This window comes from Rhinopithecus roxellana, chromosome 14, assembly GCF_007565055.1.
Source record: "Rhinopithecus roxellana isolate Shanxi Qingling chromosome 14, ASM756505v1, whole genome shotgun sequence".
In the NCBI taxonomy this organism is placed as follows: Eukaryota; Metazoa; Chordata; class Mammalia; order Primates; family Cercopithecidae; genus Rhinopithecus; species Rhinopithecus roxellana.
This window is the reverse complement of record NC_044562.1, coordinates 79,530,326-79,552,182: the sequence shown is the minus strand read 5'-3', so window position 1 is coordinate 79,552,182 and position 21,857 is coordinate 79,530,326. Positions and strand designations below refer to the sequence as shown.

General features: G+C 38.6%; 1 protein-coding gene across 2 annotated transcripts in view; it reads left to right on the top strand.

Annotated features, from left to right (window-relative positions):
* Window positions 1–21,857, top strand: part of CERS6 (ceramide synthase 6) — a 324,127-nt gene that overhangs the window by 252,967 nt on the left and 49,303 nt on the right. For both annotated transcript variants that reach the window (XM_010354405.2, XM_010354406.2), the window contains exons 7-8: window positions 12,163–12,291; window positions 15,384–15,490. In XM_010354405.2, the coding sequence (XP_010352707.1) occupies window positions 12,163–12,291; window positions 15,384–15,490 (236 nt within the window). The remainder of the gene's footprint in view (window positions 1–12,162; window positions 12,292–15,383; window positions 15,491–21,857) is intronic.

The window sequence follows — 21,857 nt, the reverse complement described above, 5'->3', positions numbered from 1 at the left end:
TATGATTGGAATTGCAGTATTCTGCCCTTGAAGTTCAGTTGCCTCTGAGGCAGATATTCCCAAGTCTTACGCCTGTGTTCTGTTTTTTTCTCACTGCTGTGTCTTCAGAATATAAGCAGGGAAAAGGAGCAGCTCATTTTAATAAGCTACCATTTGTGATCAAAGCATTGCAACCCAGCACCATGTGCAGACTGGTGGAAGAGCAATAGAACTATTGTCTGGAAAAGAAGTGTTTCATGGGGCAGTTTTTATGGGATTTTATTCAAAGGCTGCCTTCAGTAGTGACTTACGCTGGCAATCAAGCATCCACGTGCCTTGTCAAAGGAGAGGCTCTTAGACATCTTTAGGTCTCATGGCCAGATAACCAGCCACTGGTCAGCCCTGGTGCTCATAGACTCAACCACATACTGCAATTCAGGGTGCAGGAAGGTAATGACCAGGAGCCTCTTCTTCCAATGTGCTGCAGAGGGCTGCAGCATTACAGAGAGCCAAGCAGTGCTACTGGTCTTGGGCTCTGGGCTCATAAGTTCGGGTCCTCAGGAGTCCCACCTCTCTCAAGAGGTCTTGCTGTCCCTTGGGATGTTTGGTCATTCAGCTTCTTCTCGGGAGTTTCTCTCAAGTCAATTATAGGGGCCTTGGGAAAATACCCACTTTGGCTGCTTATAGCTCTATCTCTCTCCCTGAAGTCATGAACACCTTCACTTTCCATCCCCATAAATATAAACAAACCCATTCATCTGTCTTTCCCATTGGCCTCCTGAGAAGAGGTACACCTTCCACTCAAGGCTCACCCTTGCACCTTTGTTCTTTTTGTTTGTTTGTTTTTTGAGACAAGTCTCCCTTTGTCATTCAGGCTGGAGTGCAGCGGCGTGATATTGGCTCACTGCAACCTCCACCTCCCGAGTTCAAGCAGTTCTCCTGCCTCAGCCTCCCAGTAGCTGGGACTGTAGGCGCCCGCCACCACACCCAGCTAATTTCTTGCATTTTTAGTAGAGACGGGCAATTTCACCATGTTAACCAGAATGGTCTCGATCTCCTGACCTTGCGATCCACCTCTTCGGCCTCCCAAACTGCTGAGATTACAGGCATGAGCCACCGCGCCCGGCCGCACCTTTGTTCTTGATCCCCATCTTTTCCTGTCTTCCAGGAGTAGACTTTGTTCTGTTTGTTAGTTTCTCACTTATATGTGTTTTCCAGAGTGTTCCCTCTTTCCTGCCTCCTTCCTCAGAGACATTTTCCTCACACGTCCATTTCTGAGAAGCAGCCTGCTATGGTAGTTAGATACCTGAGCTCTGGAGTCACACAGAACTGGATTCAGAGCTGGCTTAGCCCATCCTCACCGTGTGACTAGGGAAAATGATGTGGCAAATCCCGTGCCTCAGTTTCTATGTAAAATAGAGTTTCAAAGTCATACTTGCTTTATGGGGTTGTTGTTAAGAATAAATGACAATATCAGACAGAAGAGCCTTTGGCACATGAGAATTAGGCAAATCAGAGGGTAAGTAGGAATTCACCAGGTAGTCAAGGTGGGATGGGGCCAGGAGCCAAAAGAGGAGAAAACACAAGCATCACAGCCAGAAGAAAAAAAAAAAAACCTGCGTGGCCAGAGGTCTGCATAGAGACAAGGAGCAGCTTCCAGGAAATTCTGCAGCTAGAATTCTGTATGTTTGTGAGGAGTCAGGAGTGGGTAGCTCAGGCAGCTGAAGAAAGAAGAGTTAGAATGTGGAGGATAAGGCTGAGGATAATAAGAGTTCCCCAAACCCCTCCTGACAATTTACATGCCATCCCAACCTGGTTGACCTGAGGGAGACTTTTTCCATCTTCTATCTAAAGCACAAAATTGAGTCCCTGGTTACCCATTGTCAATTTAGGCCTCAAGACCTTTATAGTAAATGGATGATGGCTTTTGAGTCCTGGGATGTTTCTGATTTTAGTAGAACACAATCTGCCCCCTACTGATCATTCTGGATGTTTTCAGCCCAAATGGGTTTGTTTGATATCATAAAGGGTTACCATTATCTCTATTCCGGGGATTATTGCCAAAAAAAAAAAGAGTTAATTCTGCTAACCCTTGTATTACTTAAGACTGTTAGGTTGAGTATGTTTTAAATGTCTCAGAAGTGACCTTTCCCCATTAAAAGCTGTGCAAACTAGTGTGACTGAGCCAAGGGTAATTTAAACAGAACCCAGAAGGTGTAGTACAAAGACCTTCATCTCCAAGCACTTGTGATTTAGCAAGGCCCATAGTAATAGAGAGCTTCTGAGGATCTAAAGTTCAGTGAATAAAAAGACATGTATCATTAAGAAAATATCTACATCATTTGAAAGCAGAGTGCATTTGGAGAGTGTGCTTTTGATCAGGAGAGGAAGGAAGGCGTGAAGGAGGACTCCAAGGCATTGGAAATCAAGCTCCATGCTCTGGCCAGGCCCATCAGAAGCTAATCAACAGCACTATCTTACTGTTTTCTATTGTGCAAATAAAATTTTATTGTGTCCTTTTCCATGGTGATAAAATCAATTAAAGATTAAATATTAACTAAATAATTCACAGTAGACAAGATTATGAGTTCTTGATCTTGAAATGGGACCATAAATGTTGCATGGGAGAAAGACTGGGTAAACTCTGCTTATACAATGGTTATTTCATTTATATATGTTTCTAGAAGCCATAAAGTAACGGCACATCTAGCAGTAGAGAAAACAATACTGAATCCAAACAAGCATCTTACTTTTGAAAGCCTGTGAAGTCTCCTTGGTTTTCAAATTGTTTGAAAGCTTGGTTATACTTGATCATGAGAATTTTTTTGGTTCTCTTTTTTTATAGTTTATCTGAATGTTGAGAGTAATATTTAATGGATTACATCAGGACAGCTATGAAAATTAAATCTCTTCCACATTTTTTGGTCTGACAAAAATGTGGTGAAGTTAGCCATGAGCCTATGCAGTTGCCACATCTTAGATAATATGACTTTTCCAATATGATGCTTTCCCACATGTCCTTTGATGTGACTCTAAGGCAGGTCACAAAGCTTTTCTGTGAAGGGCCAGGTAATATTTTAATTTGGGGGGACATGTAATCTCTGTTGCAACTTCTCAACTCTGCCACTATAGCAAGACAACTGCCATAGACAGTAAGTAAACAAATGGGCGTGACTGTGTTCCAATAAAACCTTATTTACAAACCCAAATCTGGCCATCTAGCCCTTTGCCTATCTTTGCTGTAAAGTAGAATAACCTGTTGTGCATATTTGATGGACAGTGGGGATGTCAGATACATCAGTATACATTATAAAAACATTTTGATAGTAACCATAGTAAATTCAACATCTTTAAACCAATTAATTTCATGGCACTTGGTGTTTTTAAAATGAAGTCTGTGTGTTACAGTTATCCCCCTCAAGGACCTAAATGTGTATACATTTAGTCCAAAAGGAGAAAAATCTATAATCTATTGGGAAAAAAGTGTTGAAATAGATTCAACTCTAGATCTAATGTGAATGAAATTTTATTCACAGACTGAATTTTGGAGAAGGGAATAATTGATTCATTCCTGCCAGGACTCCTCCACTTTATAATGGCACAAACGTTTCCCAAATAAGTCACAGTTCTTCATTCCTTTCTACATTTTCCTGTAGATATTTACCTTAGGGTGCATAGGCTATACATAAGAAAAAAGTGAGTTCTAGTTGGAGTTTTGAAGAGCCTTATGTGAAATATCTTTCTTTAAATGGTCCATTTAACCAACTCTTATTTAGAGTAAGCCAAAATTCAAAGCCAGTTGAAACAGAACAACTAAATAAATTGTGGGAGATTGTACATACTTACGGGAACTCTTCACATCATGAGTTGGTAAGAGAAGGTTATGATTCTCCTCAAATTATCTAATGGGGAGAGACCCAGAATCAACTGATTTCTATAAATCACCCCAAATATACTTTTATTATTTAGCCATTGTCTCAAAATTCTACACAATTTTTTAGTCTTTTATTTCTTTGTTTTGTTTTTTAACCAAATTATTAAAGCTTTAGAAGTTGTACTGCTATTTATTCTAGAACCCACCATAAGACAGGACAAAGCAGCAAATTATTCTGATGTGAATTTCTGGTACTGTATTTCATTTTTGCCTTAAGGACGTATTTTGTGATTTATTTGCACACATTAGTTTTAATATTAAGATTTGTTAGTATACTATTTGGGGGTTTTGATATTCTTTTTTTTTTTTTTTTTTTTTTTTTTTTTGAGACGGAGTCTCTCTCTGTGGCCCAGGCTGGAGTGCAGTGGCCGGATCTCAGCTCACTGCAAGCTCCGCCTCCTGGGTTTACGTTATTCTCCTGCCTCAGCCTCCCGAGTAGCTGGGACTACAGGCGCCCGCCACCTCGCCCGGCTAGTTTTTTGTATTTTTTAGTAGAGACGGGGTTTCACCGCATTAGCCAGGATGGTCTCGATCTCCTGACCTTGTGATCCACCCATCTCGGCCTCCCAAAGTGCTGGGATTACAGGCTTGAGCCACCGCGCCCAGCCTTGATATTCTTTAAGAGGTTTTATATATATTCATCCTGATTATCAGGACTTTACCCATCTCCAAAGGCTGAAAAGCTATTATATCTTTATATTCCCTTAATGGAAAAGCTGCTTATGATTATTCTTGATTTGTGTAAATTTTGTCTGAAATCCTCACCGTCTCCATCTGTTTATTCATTCTAAAATGGAGATGAAGACTGAGTAGCTGCTCTCTTTAGCACGTTGCCAAGTTACATGCTTAAAGTCCACTTCTACCCCCATTCTGAGTTTTATGCCAAGGTAGGAAAATCACAAAGAGAGAAAGGAAAACTGTTTGTTATTGATCCCTAAAAAGAAAAACATGTTACTCTGTAAAAAGTCATAGTGCCTTGGAGTTTCAAATAAGAGAACTGTTGTTTGTTTGTTTGTTTGTTTTTTAATGAGGGGTTTCTATTATTACTGCAGTTGCCATAAAATGAAATCAGCTTTAAGCTATGCTGCTGTTCTTCTGTTTCCTAGAGAGTCTGAAAATCAGTTCATTGAGTAACCTGGTGCTATTACCTGACTTCTATTCATATTAGTTAGATTACACATTTATTAATTTTATTAAATTCAGGAAAGCTCATACGCATCATTTGCATCTGAGGGAGAAGAGCCTTTTTCTTGCACTTCAGAAGTATTTCATATTCCTCATGTCTGTGCACATCTAAATCAGCCTTTAATTAAAATTTTGATCTTCTAAATTCCCTTTATAAAGAGGTTCACTAATATTTTTTCTTAATCAGTTGCAAAAATTATTCCCAAAAGAGATTGCATAAAATTAATATATTATCCAGCCAATGAGAATTTAGGGGACAGTTCCTGTTTATAGTATGTGTATGTATTATTTTTAATGAAAAATGGGTGAATTTTATTTTTGTAAAGGCATGTACATCAAGATGAATTTGTAGTGCCTCCTGAAAACAATATTATTTCAGAGATTCTCTACAGTTTGATCATTGTGAAGGGAGTTGCGTTATATAGACTTTCAGATATGTGTCTCAATGAGAGGTAGATCCCTCTGGATGTTTGGTGCTAATATTTTACTGTACGTAAAATTCCCCTAGAGAACTGAATTAAAGATGCTGATTTTCATTCTAACAGTTGGGGATGGAGCCCAGGTAGCTGGAATTTTACCTGTACCCAGGAATTTCTGATGTGAAAACTACACAGAACAGACTAAGAAAGTTTTCTAGGTTTCCTAAATGCTATTTGAAAATGTAATGAGGAAAAAACAGCATTATCTTACCAGCTTTTAATACTAAAATGGATGGCTCTTCCTTGAATTATTTTATTTCAGACTTCTAATTAAGTTTGAGTGACAACCATGTTTGATTTTTTCCCCCTTGTCTCTGATAATTAACATAGGCAAAGCTACTGAAGTAAAGGTCAACATTAGGGTAAATATCAAGCAGGGAACATAGAAGGAGCCCTTGATAATGGCTGTGAAATGTCAAGAAACAATATGGCCGAATAGCAGGAGGTTGAGGACGCAAGTAAAGCACGTGTCCAGGCCAGTCTGTTTTGAATAAAGGCTTTGGCATCAGTCTTCAGTCTGAAGACCAGTAAGAAATCACAGTCTCTCTCCTTAATTGCAGTTATGAAAAATGCAGGAAAACATTTCAACCTAAAATGCTAATGTTCTTTCGGCCATGACTGTGTCTGTGTGCGCACTAATCACTTTCAGCAGTTGCAAATATAAGGATGGAAGTTTTCTACCCTGCATTGATAAAATCCAAATTGGCAATTTGTTTAAAATGGTTATTTGGACCAGATTCAGTGCCTACTCAAAGAAATGTGTTGGGTCAGGAGGATGTGAGTAACACATAAAATAATGATTGCATGGCCTTTATTAAAGGTATTTTATTATGTATAATGCATTCTGAAGCAGAAATGTAAAAGATGACAAATCCATTTTTCATTCTTTTTTCATATTCATACAGATAGGACTATAATGAAAATTGGTCTTCTGCCATGGGCATAACTGTGAATCCTTCAGTAATAAAACAAATGTTTTCTAGGACCAGGTGATTTATATGCAAAACACATCTTTACAAAGCAAATTTTGTCTAAAAAACAAGGCTCTTATTTTTAAAGGAGCTGTGCTGTATTGACAAGGCCATTGGGTTGTTTATTGACGTTATATTAGATACATCTCAGGAAACTTCATTATAAAATGGTACTAATCCTCCATAAGTGTTTTAATCGATTTATATTTATTCATTTTAAAATTAAATAGAGAAAAACCCTTGTTCTCTTTCAGTGAGCCAAGAGCAATCATTCAGAGCTGAACAATAGAAAATGTGGAAAGTATTGTTCTTTTTAGGTATTCAGCTGGTTAAACTTTGAAATCTGTGTATTAAGCATAGCAAATATAAACTCATTGAATTTCTGAATTAAGCAGTGTGTGTTTTCATTTGATTATGTTTAAGAAACAGTTTAAAATATTAGTTGACAGGTAAGCTCTACTTTAATGGATCCATTGTTTTGAAGTAGTTATTATCTGGTAGAATACTATACTCCACATGATGGAATCTAATAAGTAACAGCTTGGAGAGAACAGATTTTATCTTTCAGTGGAAAATGTTATCAGTGCAATTTTTATTGTATGTCTAAGGCATTTTGGTATTGTCTAATGATTTAAGAAAACCTTAGGTACTAACTGCAAAGACATCAGAATTTCAGAAGTAGGTAAAACTGGTAAGTTGCACCTGTACATAATCACTTGTTAAACTCAAAGTATGGTCATCATTTCTCTTCTGCCTGAGCTGAGAACTAGATGTAAATGTGAGTCTAGATGAAGGAATATAGTGGTAGGTTAGCCACTGCATTCTCAATGCTCAGTTCTGCCGTGGGCAGTTAGAATTAACTGTTGGAAGACACATGATTCTCCTGACAGTGGAATCTACCATCAATGTGTCATGCTGTTTGGAGACTAGGTTAATTGAAAATACGAGAAATCATTGCACTTCATTTCTTAAATTATCTGACCTCATTTAGCAAACTAATATACTGTTTATCCTAGTAATAAATCAATATGTATGGTTGTCCATAAATGTTAGGCACTTTCCAGGGAAGAAAATAACCTCCGGACTTGTTCACTAAACTGTAGACAGAATCATTTAAGCAATTAAAGTTGTTGAAGTTGACTTTTCAGACCCTAACCTGTAGTGACATCAACAGCTACTCAGCTGCTAAATAAAGAGGGCACATGTGTGGGCTCTCCCACAGTCTCTCTGCCACACATACACAAATATGAAATTAGTAAAGACTTCAAATATTATTTAATTACCATAACTATGAAGCCTAGAATTATAGAATTGACAGCATAAAAATAACCTGATCCAGTCTCTTAGTTGTATAGATAGCCAGACTCAGTGGCTCACGCCTGTAATCCTAGCACTTTGGGAGGCTGAGGCAGGTGGATCACTTGAGGTCAGGTGTTCGAGACCAGTCTGGCCAACATGGTGAAGCCCATCTCTACTAAAAATACAAAAATTAGCTGGGCATGGTGGCGCACACCTGTAATCCCAGCTACTTGGGTGGCTGAGGCACGAGAATGGCTTGAACCCAGGAGGCGAAGGTTGCAGTGAGCTGAGATTGCACCTTGTACTCCAGCCTGAGTGACAGAGCAAGACTCTGTCTCAAAAAAAATATAGATAGATAGATAGATAGATAGATAGATAGATAGATAGATAGATAGATAAATAGGCAATTACCCTACCAAAAATGACAAAATTGATATGAGTTGGATTACAGATTGGCTCTTACAAAATAGGTGCTCCATAATTGTTCAAGACACCTACATTTTTCAGGAGTCTGGTCCTGTTGATAAGACCCTGGTTTTAACTTTCTTGTACTTGTGTTTAACTTAGAAATTGCCTTAACCACAGAAAAATCAAACAATAATAACTGAACTGAATTGGAGAACAGAAATTAGAGACAGAGGCCTCTCTGAGTTGTGGAAAGGTGGATAGGTAAGTGAGGGTCCAGGATAGGTAAGTGGGAGTCCAGAAGAAAGTGGCTCTATCACCCAGTGAATCAGGAACCAGGGCAGAAGCCATGAGAGCTAAAGGGTCACAGAGGAAAAGTACAAGGCAATTTAGAAAAAGAGATACCACTAGGGCCTCCTCCTTCCCCTTGGGTAGAAGATTAAGTTGAATTCACAAGGAACCGAGGAGTCTACCTAATCTGGTTGCTGTTGCCTTTGTAAACCAGATGTTCAGCTTGGCAGAACATCCACCCACCTTAGCACTGTCGCCCACACTGATTCTCAGAACAAAGAGGAATTCTCATAAAGGAATGTTGTAGGAAGGAGTTTATGAAGACATCTGTAAGAATAAAAACCTAGTCCTGTTTCGTGTTCATGACGAGTAGTATTAGAGAGTATTTATAAGTGCTTTGTACCTATTCCAATGTGATAGATAAAATTAAGTCCTTACAACCTCAGATAAAATTAAGTCCTTACAACCTCAGAAATAATTTTATTCTTGACCCTTAAACCTCCCAATGTAGATCTGAATACAAATGATACATAGAACAGTTACATATCAGGGATTAAATAGCAGAGTGATTACTTTCTATTCAACAAAGTTAAAATATCTTTTTAAAATAGTGGTAATAGACAAAAAGAAGCTACTAATTTTTAAAATCTATAATCTATAATGTTGCTGCTCTGGCTTCTACACGTCTCTCCTTCTTACTTGACTCCAGCCACACTCACCTCCTCACTATTCCTTGAACACATCAGGATAGAAAGACCGTGATGGATAATGCCTTTGCCTTGGTTGTTTTCTCTGGCTTGAATATTTTCTCCCCATCTATCTATAAGACTAGCTTCCTCATCATCTTTAAGACACCTTCTTAGAGAGACCTGCCCTGGCCTGGCCCCTCTGTGTACTATTATAATGTATCTCCCCCAGCAACCAGGACTCCTCACCTTTCTTATCATGATTGCTTTTTTCCCCCCATAGCACAATTTTACCTTCTACTATAAGAGATCATTTACTTATACTTTTTGTCTGTTCTCCCTTACTAGAATATACAAGTTCCACAAGGGCAAAAGTATTTGTCTAGTTTGCTTACTTATTTTTCCTCAAAGCCTAGAACTGTCTAGAGCATAGTAAATGCTCAGTCACTGTTTTTAATGAATAAATGACCATATGAATATTGACTTTTCAAGATAAAAATTTGGGTTTATTCCCCTAGATTTAACCTACATACTGTGCTTTTTCATAATCAGGATCTGCTCATACGTCAGTTTTCGTGCTTTTCATTTTCACGCTCTCTCCCTTAGAGAGAGAGATTCAAATAAATCTACCCTAGATGAATGGTCTCTGGGGAATAGTCCTTTTCCTCCAGAGGCTTCAAATAGAGCAACATTAGGGTCAGTCTTGGCATTTAAGTCTCAGAGAAATTCAGACTTACTCTGAGAGAGATATATAGATTAGATAAAAGTATGAGTAAAAGAGAGATTATATTTCTAAGCAACAGAAATTCCATATCACAACAAACCAGGTCCAGATAGTCAAGAGATAATATCAGAAAAAAAAATCTTCACTGAGGCCAAGATGAGGTTCCCTTGAAGCTGACCAAAATAAGGATGGTCAATTTACTATTATTTCTGCAAGATATATTTTTTTCTAATGTCTATGGACAGATAATGATTAAAATTCAGGGCATCAATCCCCACAAGTATGCAGTATACCTAAGTAACAAGCATGCATATGTACTCCCCTGAATCTAACATAAAACAATTTTTAAAAATTCAGGGCTTGTTTGTGTAGGTCCTATCAGAAAAGCCAACATGGTAGGATTCTTATTTTAGTATCCCAACAGGCATATTCTGGGAGAAGGATGCTAACACTGAGATGCACATTCCAAGAAATCTGAGATAACAGAAAACCATCACCCCCGTCTTAATCCATTTGAGCTGCTGTGGCAAAATACTGTAGATTGGGAGTCCTGTGAACAACAGAAACTGATTTCTTATACTTCCAGGGGCTGGGAAGTCCAAGATCAAGGCTCTGGCAGATTTGGTATCTGATGAGGGCCCATTCCTGGTTCATAGATGGTGCCTTCTAACTGTGTCTTCATATGGTGAAAGGGACAAAGCAGCTCTCTGGGGTCCCTTTTACAAGGACACTAATCCTATTCATGAGGGTTCTGGTCTCATGCCCTAATTACCTCCCAAATGCCCCATCTCCTAACATTATCACCTTGGGCATTACGATTTTAACTTGAATTTGGTGGGCACACAAATATTTAGACCACAGCACCACCGTTAACCTTGCTATGTGGCTTATCAGCCCTTCTGTAGGCAGTGGACCATCCGGGCTGGGAGCCATACGATCCCTTTTCCTCTGACCTTAACCTGCTGTCCCTTCATAGATGCCACACTCTGTTCAAAGATACAACCGTACGTTCTGAAGCCCCAACCATTTAGTAGGCAGAGAAGTGGTCCAGTTAAACCTATACTGTTGCCCCAAAGATCTTCCTAAAGTTCAAATGCACTGGGCACGGTGGCTCACGCCTGTAATCCCAGCATTTTGGGAGGCCGAGGTGGGCGGATCACAAGGTTAGGAGATCGAGACCATCCTGGCTAACACGGTGAAACCCTGTCTCTACTAAAAATACAAAAAAAAAATTAATTGGGCGTGGTGGCGGGTGCCTGTAGTCCGAGCTACTCAGGAGGCTGAGGCAGGAGAATGGCGTGAACCTGGGAGGTGGAGCTTGCAGTGAGCCGAGATCACACCACTGCACTCCAGCCTGGGTGACAGAGCAAAAATAAAATGAAATAAAATAAAAAATTAAAGGTTCAAATGCAAGTAGTACCCTTCTTTTCTTGAAATTCTGTAGTGATTTCTCCCATAGCTTCAAATTATTTGGCTTGCTACAAAACATTCTTTTTTTGTTTTGTTTTTTTGAGACGGAGTCTTGCTCTGTCGCCCAGGCTGGCGTGCAGTCGTGCAGTGGCCGGATCTCAGCTCACTGCAAGCTCCGCCTCCCGGGTTCACGCCATTCTCCTGCCTCAGCCTCCCGAGTAGCTGGGACTGTAGGCGCCCGCCACCTCGCCCGGCTAGTTTTTTTTTTTTGTTTTTTTTTTTTTTGTATTTTTTTAGTAGAGACGGGGTTTCACCGTGTTAGCCAGGATGGTCTCGATCTCCTGACCTCGTGATCCGCCCGTCTCAGCCTCCCAAAGTGCTGGGATTACAGGCTTGAGCCACCGTGCCCGGCCACAAAGCATTCTTTATGATATGGTCTTTGTCCTGGCTTGATTGCATTCTTGGTAGTCATTGATTTCCTCCTATCTCCTGTGGCCCTAAATAAGTGCTTTGCCCCTTTTGCCATATGATGACACAGCTAGAAGTCACCATCTATGAACAAGGAAGTGGGCCCTCTCCAGATACCAAATCTGCCAGAGCCTTGATCTTGGGCTTCCACCGATCTCCTATGTGTCTCTCCCAACACGTGATGGACTCCCACAGGATAAGAGTTATACCTTATTCATCCTCAGTGCTAGGCTTGTGGAGATTCTTAGTAAGTACTGGTTCAGTGGCTGAATGGCTAAATGGAAATGTGATGTTGCTAAACTCTAATATGGCTGATTTTTCTTTCCTCAAGGACTTTGGCATTATGTTCCTGCACCACCTTGTATGTATTTTCTTGATTACCTTTTCATATGTCAACAATATGGCCCGAGTAGGAACGCTGGTCCTTTGTCTTCATGATTCGGCTGATGCTCTTCTGGAGGTAAAAGTTTTCTTTCATCTTTAAGAATACAAAATCCAAAATTTAGGAAGTCCCTAATCTCATTAACTCTTCAATGTTATTTATGCTAGATGGTGCTTGGGTACAATAGTAAATAACTGCCTTGAAACTGCAGTGTTTCTTTGTAGGTTAAACTGGTGAAAATGAGATTTTAAATTAGTATGTAAACTTTTTTTTTTTTTTTTTTTTTTTTTTTTTTGAGACAGAGTCTTGCTCTGTCACCCAGGCTGGAGTGCAGTGGCGCGATCTCGGCTCACTGCAAGCTCCGCCTCCTGGGTTCCCGCCATTCTCCTGCCTCAGCCTCCTGAGTAGCTGGGACTACAGGCGCCCGCCACCTCGCCCAGCTAGTTTTTTTGTATTTTTAGTAGAGACAGGGTTTCACCGTGTTAGCCAGGATGGTCTCGATCTCCTGACCTCGTGATTCGCCCGCCTCGGCCTCCCAAAGTGCTGGGATTACAGGCTTGAGCCACCGCGCCCGGCCAGTATGTAAACTTTTATACAAAAAAAAATTGTTAATAAAATGCTGAAAACCTTTACTAATCCATACTTAAGAAATGAATGTTTTTACAAAGGAAAATCATTATTTGATTAGGTTTTGTTTGGTGTGTTGTAACTTTTACCCTGATTTATTGGGAAATTTTGTAAAACTCGGTTTGGGTACTGATGGAAGTTTTACATCCCAGTAAAATTAAGTAGGAGTCATCATTTTTATTGCCAATACACATTTTCCTAATGTTTTTACAGTGAAAAGTGCATACGAATTGCAAATTTTATGTAGAAACTATGTTTTCTATATATGAAAGTATAAAGAATATCTGTGGAAATATTGGTTATATATGAATTGGTTACTATTATTTAGAATTCTTAAAGTGGTAAAATAAATAAAAATGTTCTAGCATATTTCAAAAGGTAAAATCCCAAGGAAAATTGTGATGTGATATTTACTTTTAACTATGGCTCCCGTGAAGAGTCATACTCAATAATGTTAATCATTAAAGTCTTTGCATTTTATATTAAGAAATTAATATAACTGGTCAGAATTACCTTATAAGAGTACAAAGCCTATGTAGAAATGGTACTTACAATCTGATCTGAATTCTGATTTTTTTTTTTCCTTTAGGCCCACCATTTTGCTTTAAGTGCTTTGTTTTGCCACCTTTGAAGCAATTACTATACTATGAATGTAGACTAGACATACCCTCAAATAATGATCTGTCATTGCAATATAAGCAGAATTCTATGCTATAAATTTTGAATCTACTATAAAGACAATTAAGGTTTGAGGTATATACAGCACTTTGTTAAAAAAACTCTGGTCCTTTCATGTTATAAAATAGAAAAATAGACCTAATGGGCTAGATAAGTCAAATGATAATTTGTTGCTATGATTTTTAAGTGATTCAAGCTAACCTCTATTCAATGTATTTTTAATAGGAGAAATATAATTAGTATAAAGAAATATAAGTATAATCAATAATATAGATTGCTTATATTGCAATCCCCTGGAAATGAGTTACCATTTGGTTAAATCTTAAGTTTGCTTGAATGTAGAAATTTATGCTGCAACCTAAGGCTGTACAATCAATCCTGTACAATTAGCCAACTGCATTGCCTGTGGAAATGGCTGGCATGATGCTTGGTAGTGCCATGGGGTAGATTCAGAAAATTTCTAATCAAGTTCCACTTGTATCCAGAAAAAAAAAATTCAGAAATCTCAGTCATGTGGCTTAAAAACAAATGTCTCTTCATCACCTAGATTCTCTTTAACATTATAAAAATAAATAACACTTAGAGTATTCAATTAATGAGATAGGTCACCTGTCACCTCCTCAACATGTTATCTTATGGCCCAGACATTTCTGAAAAGTTTGTGTTTAAAGCTTATTTATTGAATACTGGTGAAAAAATGTAAAAGAAAAATTTCATGATTTACCTAGCCAGAAGAAAGTAAAAGGTACCTTTTAACATAATTTATGGTATTACCCCTGAAGTGTTCATGAAATTAAAAGCTTATAATCCTAACTTCCACCCAGTTAATAGATATTTCCCCTTAGGAATACATTCCTCTCATAGCTTTGCGCTTTATTTAAATCTTTTAAATTATAGCTTCTGTGGATAATGTCAACAATCTTTTCAAATCTGACTCAGTTAATTTAAGTTTCCAAGAAGTAGAAAATAACGTTATAAATTCAGAAGACGTCATCAATTTATAACCCTGTGTGTAGGTGCTGTGAATTCTATGTAAAAATGTAAAAAGAGATGATTAAGCAAAATTATGTTTTCAGTCTCACCTGTTTTTAGAATCATTTGTAAAAAAGCAGATGGTAGAGAAAGGGATGTGATTTCTTCCCTAATTTATAATATAAAAAGTCTTCACTTAAATCGCTGTCATAAATTATGAGAGTACTTTTCACAGACCCTTTGAGCATTAGTGGCTTTCATCTAAAAATGACCCATTCATGTAACTTTGAAAATTCTACCTAAATGGATTAGTTGAAATGACATGATCTTGACACTTTCTCTTCATTTTTAAGTTCATGAGAATAAGCCAGAAAAGCATCTCCCAGAGTATTCCTTGTGCCTGTTTAGAGAAAACCTATAATTTTAAGGAGAAAGGAAGAAAAACACAGAAAGCTCCATATATTCTATATAAAGTTTGTGGCCTCAGTATTTGAGATTCATAAAAAGGTTTAAAGGATTATCCAGCACTTCTGTTTGAACTGTTATACCAGATTTCTGTTTTGGTGTCTCTGGCTTGCTAATATCATCTATGATGTAAGAATTTCTTATTTTTCTCTCTGTTTTTCTGAAATCAACCATACAATTGAATTTTTCAGGTTGCTGAATATTTTATTAAATCTGTAACAGTCAGGAATTCTACTTAACGGCTAATGCTGCCTCTCACTCAGCTTGTGGGTAATTTATAAATGCTGATGCATGATGTATGACGTTTCAGTCACAGGCAATTTTATGCATCTGATAAAGTATATCTTATAACAGACTCATGCATATTGAAAGAAACTTTTTATTATCAGTATAACTACATTAATATGTCACATTCCTTTCTTTCATAGGCTGCCAAAATGGCAAATTATGCCAAGTTTCAGAAAATGTGTGATCTCCTGTTTGTTATGTTTGCCGTGGTTTTTATCACCACACGACTGGGTATATTTCCTCTCTGGTGAGTATGCCGGTCTTCTTCCTAATAGAGCCACCCTTTCCAAATAAGCTTTCTGAACCATTTTCCTTTTGAATTTTACCATAAGTATTTAGAGGTTTAAATATGTTGGGGGAGGGGAATACCTCAAGAAACTGCTTGATTTCTTCTTCCAGAAGAGGGTGGCACTCTTCACTAATGATTTCCACAGAATAGTTGGAAAAGGACGTGGCTTGCATGGGTTCTGAAGTTACAGAAAGCCATCTGTCATAGAAGGCACTAGTCTAGAATATGACTCAGGAACCTCAGCCATGAAGGTTGGAATTAAGAAAGAAACTGTAGTGTTGCAAACAAGTATAGAACAGGAATCTCCTGTACCACGGGTTCACAAAGGGTTGTCCCTGGATTAGTGGCAGCAGCATCACCTGAGAACCTGTTAGAAATGCACATTCTCGACCCCACCCAAGACCCACTGAGTGATAAACTCTGGAGATGAGTCCTGGCAATGTGTTTTAATAAGCCTTCCTGATGATTCTGCTGCATGTTAAAGTTTGAAAACCACTATCCTAGGTAATTTTCATTAGCTATATACCATTCTAACCAAATAGTCTTTGAATTATATCCAAAGTCTCTTCCAGCTTTGTGTTACTTGGCAAATATGCCTTTCATGTTTCTTCCAACTTACTGAAGAAAAATGTTGACCAAGAGGGATTCCTGGTCCACCCCTGAAGAATTTCTTTAGATTGACCTCAGTCCCCCAAACACCAGTCTTCCTGTATGATTTTTCTACTCATTACTAAGCCTTCTAACTGTTAGATTGTCATGCCTGCTATTTCCCCACCTTGGTTAAGGTATATAAAAGAGTTTTGTCAAAGGTCTTCAGGAATTCAGGATTTATTCTGTTGAGTCACTCCCTGCACAGATAGAGGCAGAGTCAGGAAAAGAATGTGAAGCTGGATTTTAGAAAACCTTTGCTGACTCCTGGGTCTTCATTCTAAGTACTTGCCCCCATCTGTGTGATTAGCCATCTACAACAGTAAGCTTACCAGTCTAGAATATCCATTCTTTGCGTTTTCCATATTGTTTAGGCGTGGACTTTAAAATTCCAATGAACTACCATTTTCTGTGTGTATTTAGTGAAAATTTACTGGGCATTTGCTGCGTTACCAGCACTGGGATGGTACTGGTAATGCTGATAATTCAGTTAGACATAGGGCTGCGCTTGGGGTCCTTGCAGTTGAATTCCTACAAGTCCTTTTAATATTCTGGTTTATAATTTGGGGTATGGGGTGGGGGAGGCCAGAGATTATAAATTTTTTTTCCAAATATTTACTGGACATAGGTAACATAGATGGATTATCAATATTTAAAGAGTTTTGTTGCACTTACTGAGCAACTCTGTTGGCTAAATTATACATTATAGCAAATAGAGTATTTGTGTGAAATAGCGACTCACCTGTGGAGGGTAAGGTGTAATGGAGGTAGATTAGACTTTAGTTTTAAGAAGCATTTCATAGACCTATTTCTCCTTCAAAGACTGTGCTTTAGGTAGAAGAAACAAAATTATTTCCCCTGCCCTATATTCTTTTTTGTTCTCAACCCATTTCTTTGTATTCACCAACAATACCTTCCAGGTTCCTCTTGACTATATTTGAATTCATCATGAGTCATCAGAATATTGGTAGTTGATGGGTTTAGTAACAGTTGGCTTATTGTCTGTTGTATCATCAATCCATGGTCCTCAAAGACAGCATGCACCATGATTAGCCTTTTAAGAACTATGCACTACTCCTCCAGACTTCTCTTCCAGTCACAATACATCCTTCTAGAACAACCCTGTCCAACAGAAATATAATGCAGGCTTTGTAGTAACACAATATTTTCTAGTAGTCATACTAAAAGTTTTTTTTTAAAGATGAAAGGTGATATTCACTTAAATAACATATTTAACTCAGTATATTCAAAATAGTATTTTTTTTTAAGACAGAGTCTTAAAAAAACCTGCCCTGTCGCCCAGGTTGGAGTGCAGTGGCACAATCTCGGCTCACCGCAATCTCTGCCTCCCAGGTTCAGGTGATTCTTCGGCCTCAAGTAGCTGAGACTATAGCACGTGCCACCACGCCCGGTGTAATTTTTTTTTTTTTTTTTTTTTGAGAAACAGGGTTTCACCATGTTGGCCAGGCTGGTCTCAAACTCCTGACCTCAAGTGATCCACCCGCCTTGGCCTCCCAAAGTGCTGGGATTACAGGCATGAGCCACCGTGCCTGGCCGAAAATACTATTTAACATTATCAACACATTAATATTAAAAAGTTTTGAGTATCTACATTCTTTTTTTTTTTTTTTTTTGAGACAGAGTCTCGCTCTGTCGCCCAGGCTGGAGTGCAGTGGCCGGATCTCAGCTCACTGCAAGCTCCACCTCCCGGGTGCCCACCATTCTCCTGCCTCAGCCTCCGGAGTAGCTGGGACTACAGGCACCCGCCACCTCGCCCGGCTAGATTTTTGTATTTTTTAGTAGAGACGGGGTTTCACCGTGTTAGCCAGGATGGTCTCGATCTTCTGACCTCGTGATCCACCCGTCTCGGCCTCCCAAAGTGCTGGGATTACAGGCTTGAGCCACAACGCCTGGCCCGTATCTACATTCTTTTAATTTATATTAAATCTTTGAAATTCAGTGTCTATTTCACATTACCACACATCTAGATTTAGTTTAACTACATTTCAAGTGCTCAGTAGCCACATGTGGCTCGCTTACTGGACAGTGGAGTTCCAGAAAAGAACACCTATCACAGTCTTTTACAGTGACCAGATTCTACACATTTTCTGGGGTCTGCGTATCTTGGTTGACATTCTTAAGTTTGCTGTTTGCTACATCCGTACGAGTCAGGAGAGTATACTGGTTAGTTGGGACGTTTGGACCAGTGTGCGTGGGTTCAAATCCTGCCTCCACTGCTTAACACTTTTGTGCTGAAGTTTCCTCATCTCTTAAATAGAAATGATGATGATGCCCAATCACAGCATAGTTGTAAATATTAAGTGATTTTATGTCTCTGTAGAGCTAAGAAACATGTCAGGTTCATAGTAATTGTTATGTAAGTATTGGCTTGTTAAGTGAGATTATTTATTTAACATGAAAAGAGAGACCTCTTAGGAAATGAGTAAGAAAAAAAGAACAATAACTCAATAGAAGTATTTGGAGTGGCTCTGAACTGGCACAGTTCAGAAAAATATAAATGACAAAATTATAGAAAGATTTAACCTCACCATAAGTAAAGAAAGCAAATTGTAGCTTCTGGAAATACAGTCATGTACCATATAGCTACGCCTCGTGGCCAGTGATGAACCGTGTATATGACAGTGATCCTACAAGATTATAAAGGACCTAAAAAGTTCCTGTGACAGCATCATAGCACAGTGCATTCATTACTGATGTATTTGTGTTGATGCTGCTGTAAACCAACCTATTGCACTGCCAGTCACTCCTCATTCTTCCCTGCTACAATCCCCTAGCAATCACTAACCTGCTTTCTATCTCTGTGAACTTACATTTTGTGGTCATTTTATATAAATGGTTTCATGCAATATGTGATCTTTTATAACTGAGTTCTTTCCGTTTGCTGATGCTTTCACGGTTTATCCATGTTGTAGCATGTATCAGTACTTCATTCTTTCTTATTGGTGAATAATATTTTATTGTATGGATATACCACATTTTATTTATCTGTTTATCAGGTGACAGACTTCAGGATTGTTTCTACTGTTTGGCTATTGTTAATAATGCTGCTATTAATGTTTGCATACAAGATGTTGTGTGAATACACATTTTCAATTTTCATAGGCATATACTTAGGAATGGAAGTGCTGGATTGCATTGTAACTCTAACTTTTTGAAGAACTACCAAATGTTCTTTTTCTTTAGAGCTAGGACAAAAAGTTTAAAAAAAAAAAAAAACAGGGTCTTGCTCTGTTGGCCTGGCTGGGCTGCAATGGTGCCATCATAGCTCATTGCAGCCTTGAACTCCTAAGCTCAAGTGATTCTCCTGCCTCAGATACTCGAGTATCTAGGACTACAGGTACGTGCCACAATACCTAGCTGATTTATTTATTTGTAGAGACAGGGTCTCACTACATTGCCTAGGCTAGTCTTGAACTCCTGGCCTCAAGCGATCCTCCAGCCTAGGCTTCCCAAAGTGCTGGTATTACAGGTATGAGCCACTGCATCCTGCCCACCAAACTCTTTTACAAAGTTGCAGCACCATTTGACATCTGACCAGCAATGTATGAAAGTTCTACTTTCTCCACTTCCTTGCCAACACTTACTATTTTTTGTATTGTATTCATTTTAGTGAGTATTAAATGGTATCTTATTGTAGTTTTAATTTGCATTTCAAATTATTTACCCGTTTGTAATTTGGTTATTTGTCTTTTTATTGTTGTCAAAGTTTATGTATGATTATATATCTGAATGATGAATATAATAATGTATATGATATATAAAGGACTTACCCAATATATAATTTGCAAATGCTTTCTCCCTTACTGAGGGTTGTCTTTCACTTCCTTGATGATGTCCTTTGAAGCACAAAAGCTTTTAGATTTGATAAAGTTTGTCTGTTTTTTCTTTCGTCACCCATGTTTTTGACGTCATAAGAAACCATTGTCAAATCCAAGGTCATGAAGATTTACTCCTATTTTTTTTTCCTAGGAGTTTTCTAGTTTTAACTCTTCCATTTAGACCTATGCTTTGTTTTGGGGTGATTTTTGTGTATGGTGGAAGGTAGGTATCCAAGTTCATTCTTGTGTGTGTGGATATTCAGTCATCCCCACACCATTTCTCGATTGGCTATTGATTTTATGATGATCATCTTCAGCACATAACTCTAACGAAGCGAACTTGTGTTTGTCACATTCCTCATTTACTGCCCTCTACTGGCTTTAATTCATTTCCACCTCTTAGCGTCACACTATATTTTATCTGTGGCCTGCTTCCTAGGTTGACTCATTCGTCCTGCCTGGGGACTCTTCATCCTGTCTAATAAGCCAAGAGGTGAGACACATTTGCACAGCCCTTTCCTCTTCTCTCCAAGCTGGGATGCTATCCAAGGGAGTGTTGATTATTTCTGTCCAGAGGACATCTGGGATGCAACCCTCCTACACACGGGCCACCAAAACTGAACTCTCCACTGCTCCTTCCTGATGATATCACTGTCCTCTGTGGTCTCCCTGTGTAGATGTTTCCAGCCAATGCCTGGCCTTGCTGTTCCTAGGACATGACTTACCCCAGAAAGTGCAATTTTTATATCCACTCTATGCTGCTGTTGGCCCTGCTGACCTGTTTAATGACCCTATTTTGGAGGGGAGGATAAAGAGAGTGGCAACTCCTCCTCTAGCCCATCACTACACTGCCCACAGCCTCACCACAGAATCCCTTGCTTTGCTTTTTCTTGTTCACAGTCTTCCCTGGATTGAGAGATAAGTAGAATATGATGTGGGAAGAGACCTTTGTTGTCAAATAATTCAGCCACCGCATGAATAATTCCAGTGGAAGGAAACCCTGCGCCTCTAAAGACAGTCCCTTCCAGTTGCACAGCGGCCATTATTAGAGAGTTCTGCCCCAGGCTGTCACAGTTTACCTCCCAATACTTTCTGCGTTTTGGTCCTAGTTCTGACCCTGGAACTATATACAGTGTCTAATTCCTGTTCTGTACCTCAGCCCAGCAAATACTCGAAAAACAAAACAAAAAAAAAAATTCTTACTCCCCCCTTTCCTGTTATCTTCATCAAGATAAACATTGTAAATTCCTTCAGTCACCTTTTTCTCTGGCTTTCATGCTGGTCTTTTCTGATTCTGAATTTTATTGTATCAAATCATCTGGGAACATTACATCAGTTCTTCAAAATGTAGTTTTCTCTACTATTTGTCTTAATAATACCTTGTTATTTTGAATCAGTATTTATATGATTATATCATATAATGACTGTGAAATAATCTTGCTCATACTGTTATGGGTTTCCTCCAGGTACATGTGATGATAATCTTTGTGTAGAAGCATCATCTTCTCCCATTTTGCTAACATATGAAACTCTGAAATTGTAACTTCATAATATGACCATCCTGGAAGCCAAGAAAATGTGTCTTTATTTCCTGTTCTCGGTAACAACATTCTTCTTCCATAATTACATACCTTTTTGCTAAAACCTGAGCAAACATATGATACTGTAAACATAAGTTTACAGTATCAAGAGTTTTACTGCTTTAGCAGTTTTATCAAATAATCAAATATTTAGTGGGCCGCTCAGAATTTATCTGGTAGGAATTCTTTCCTAACACATCCTTACATAATTTGATTGTTCTTTTATTAAATGACATCTGTGGAATCAGGTAGTTTCAT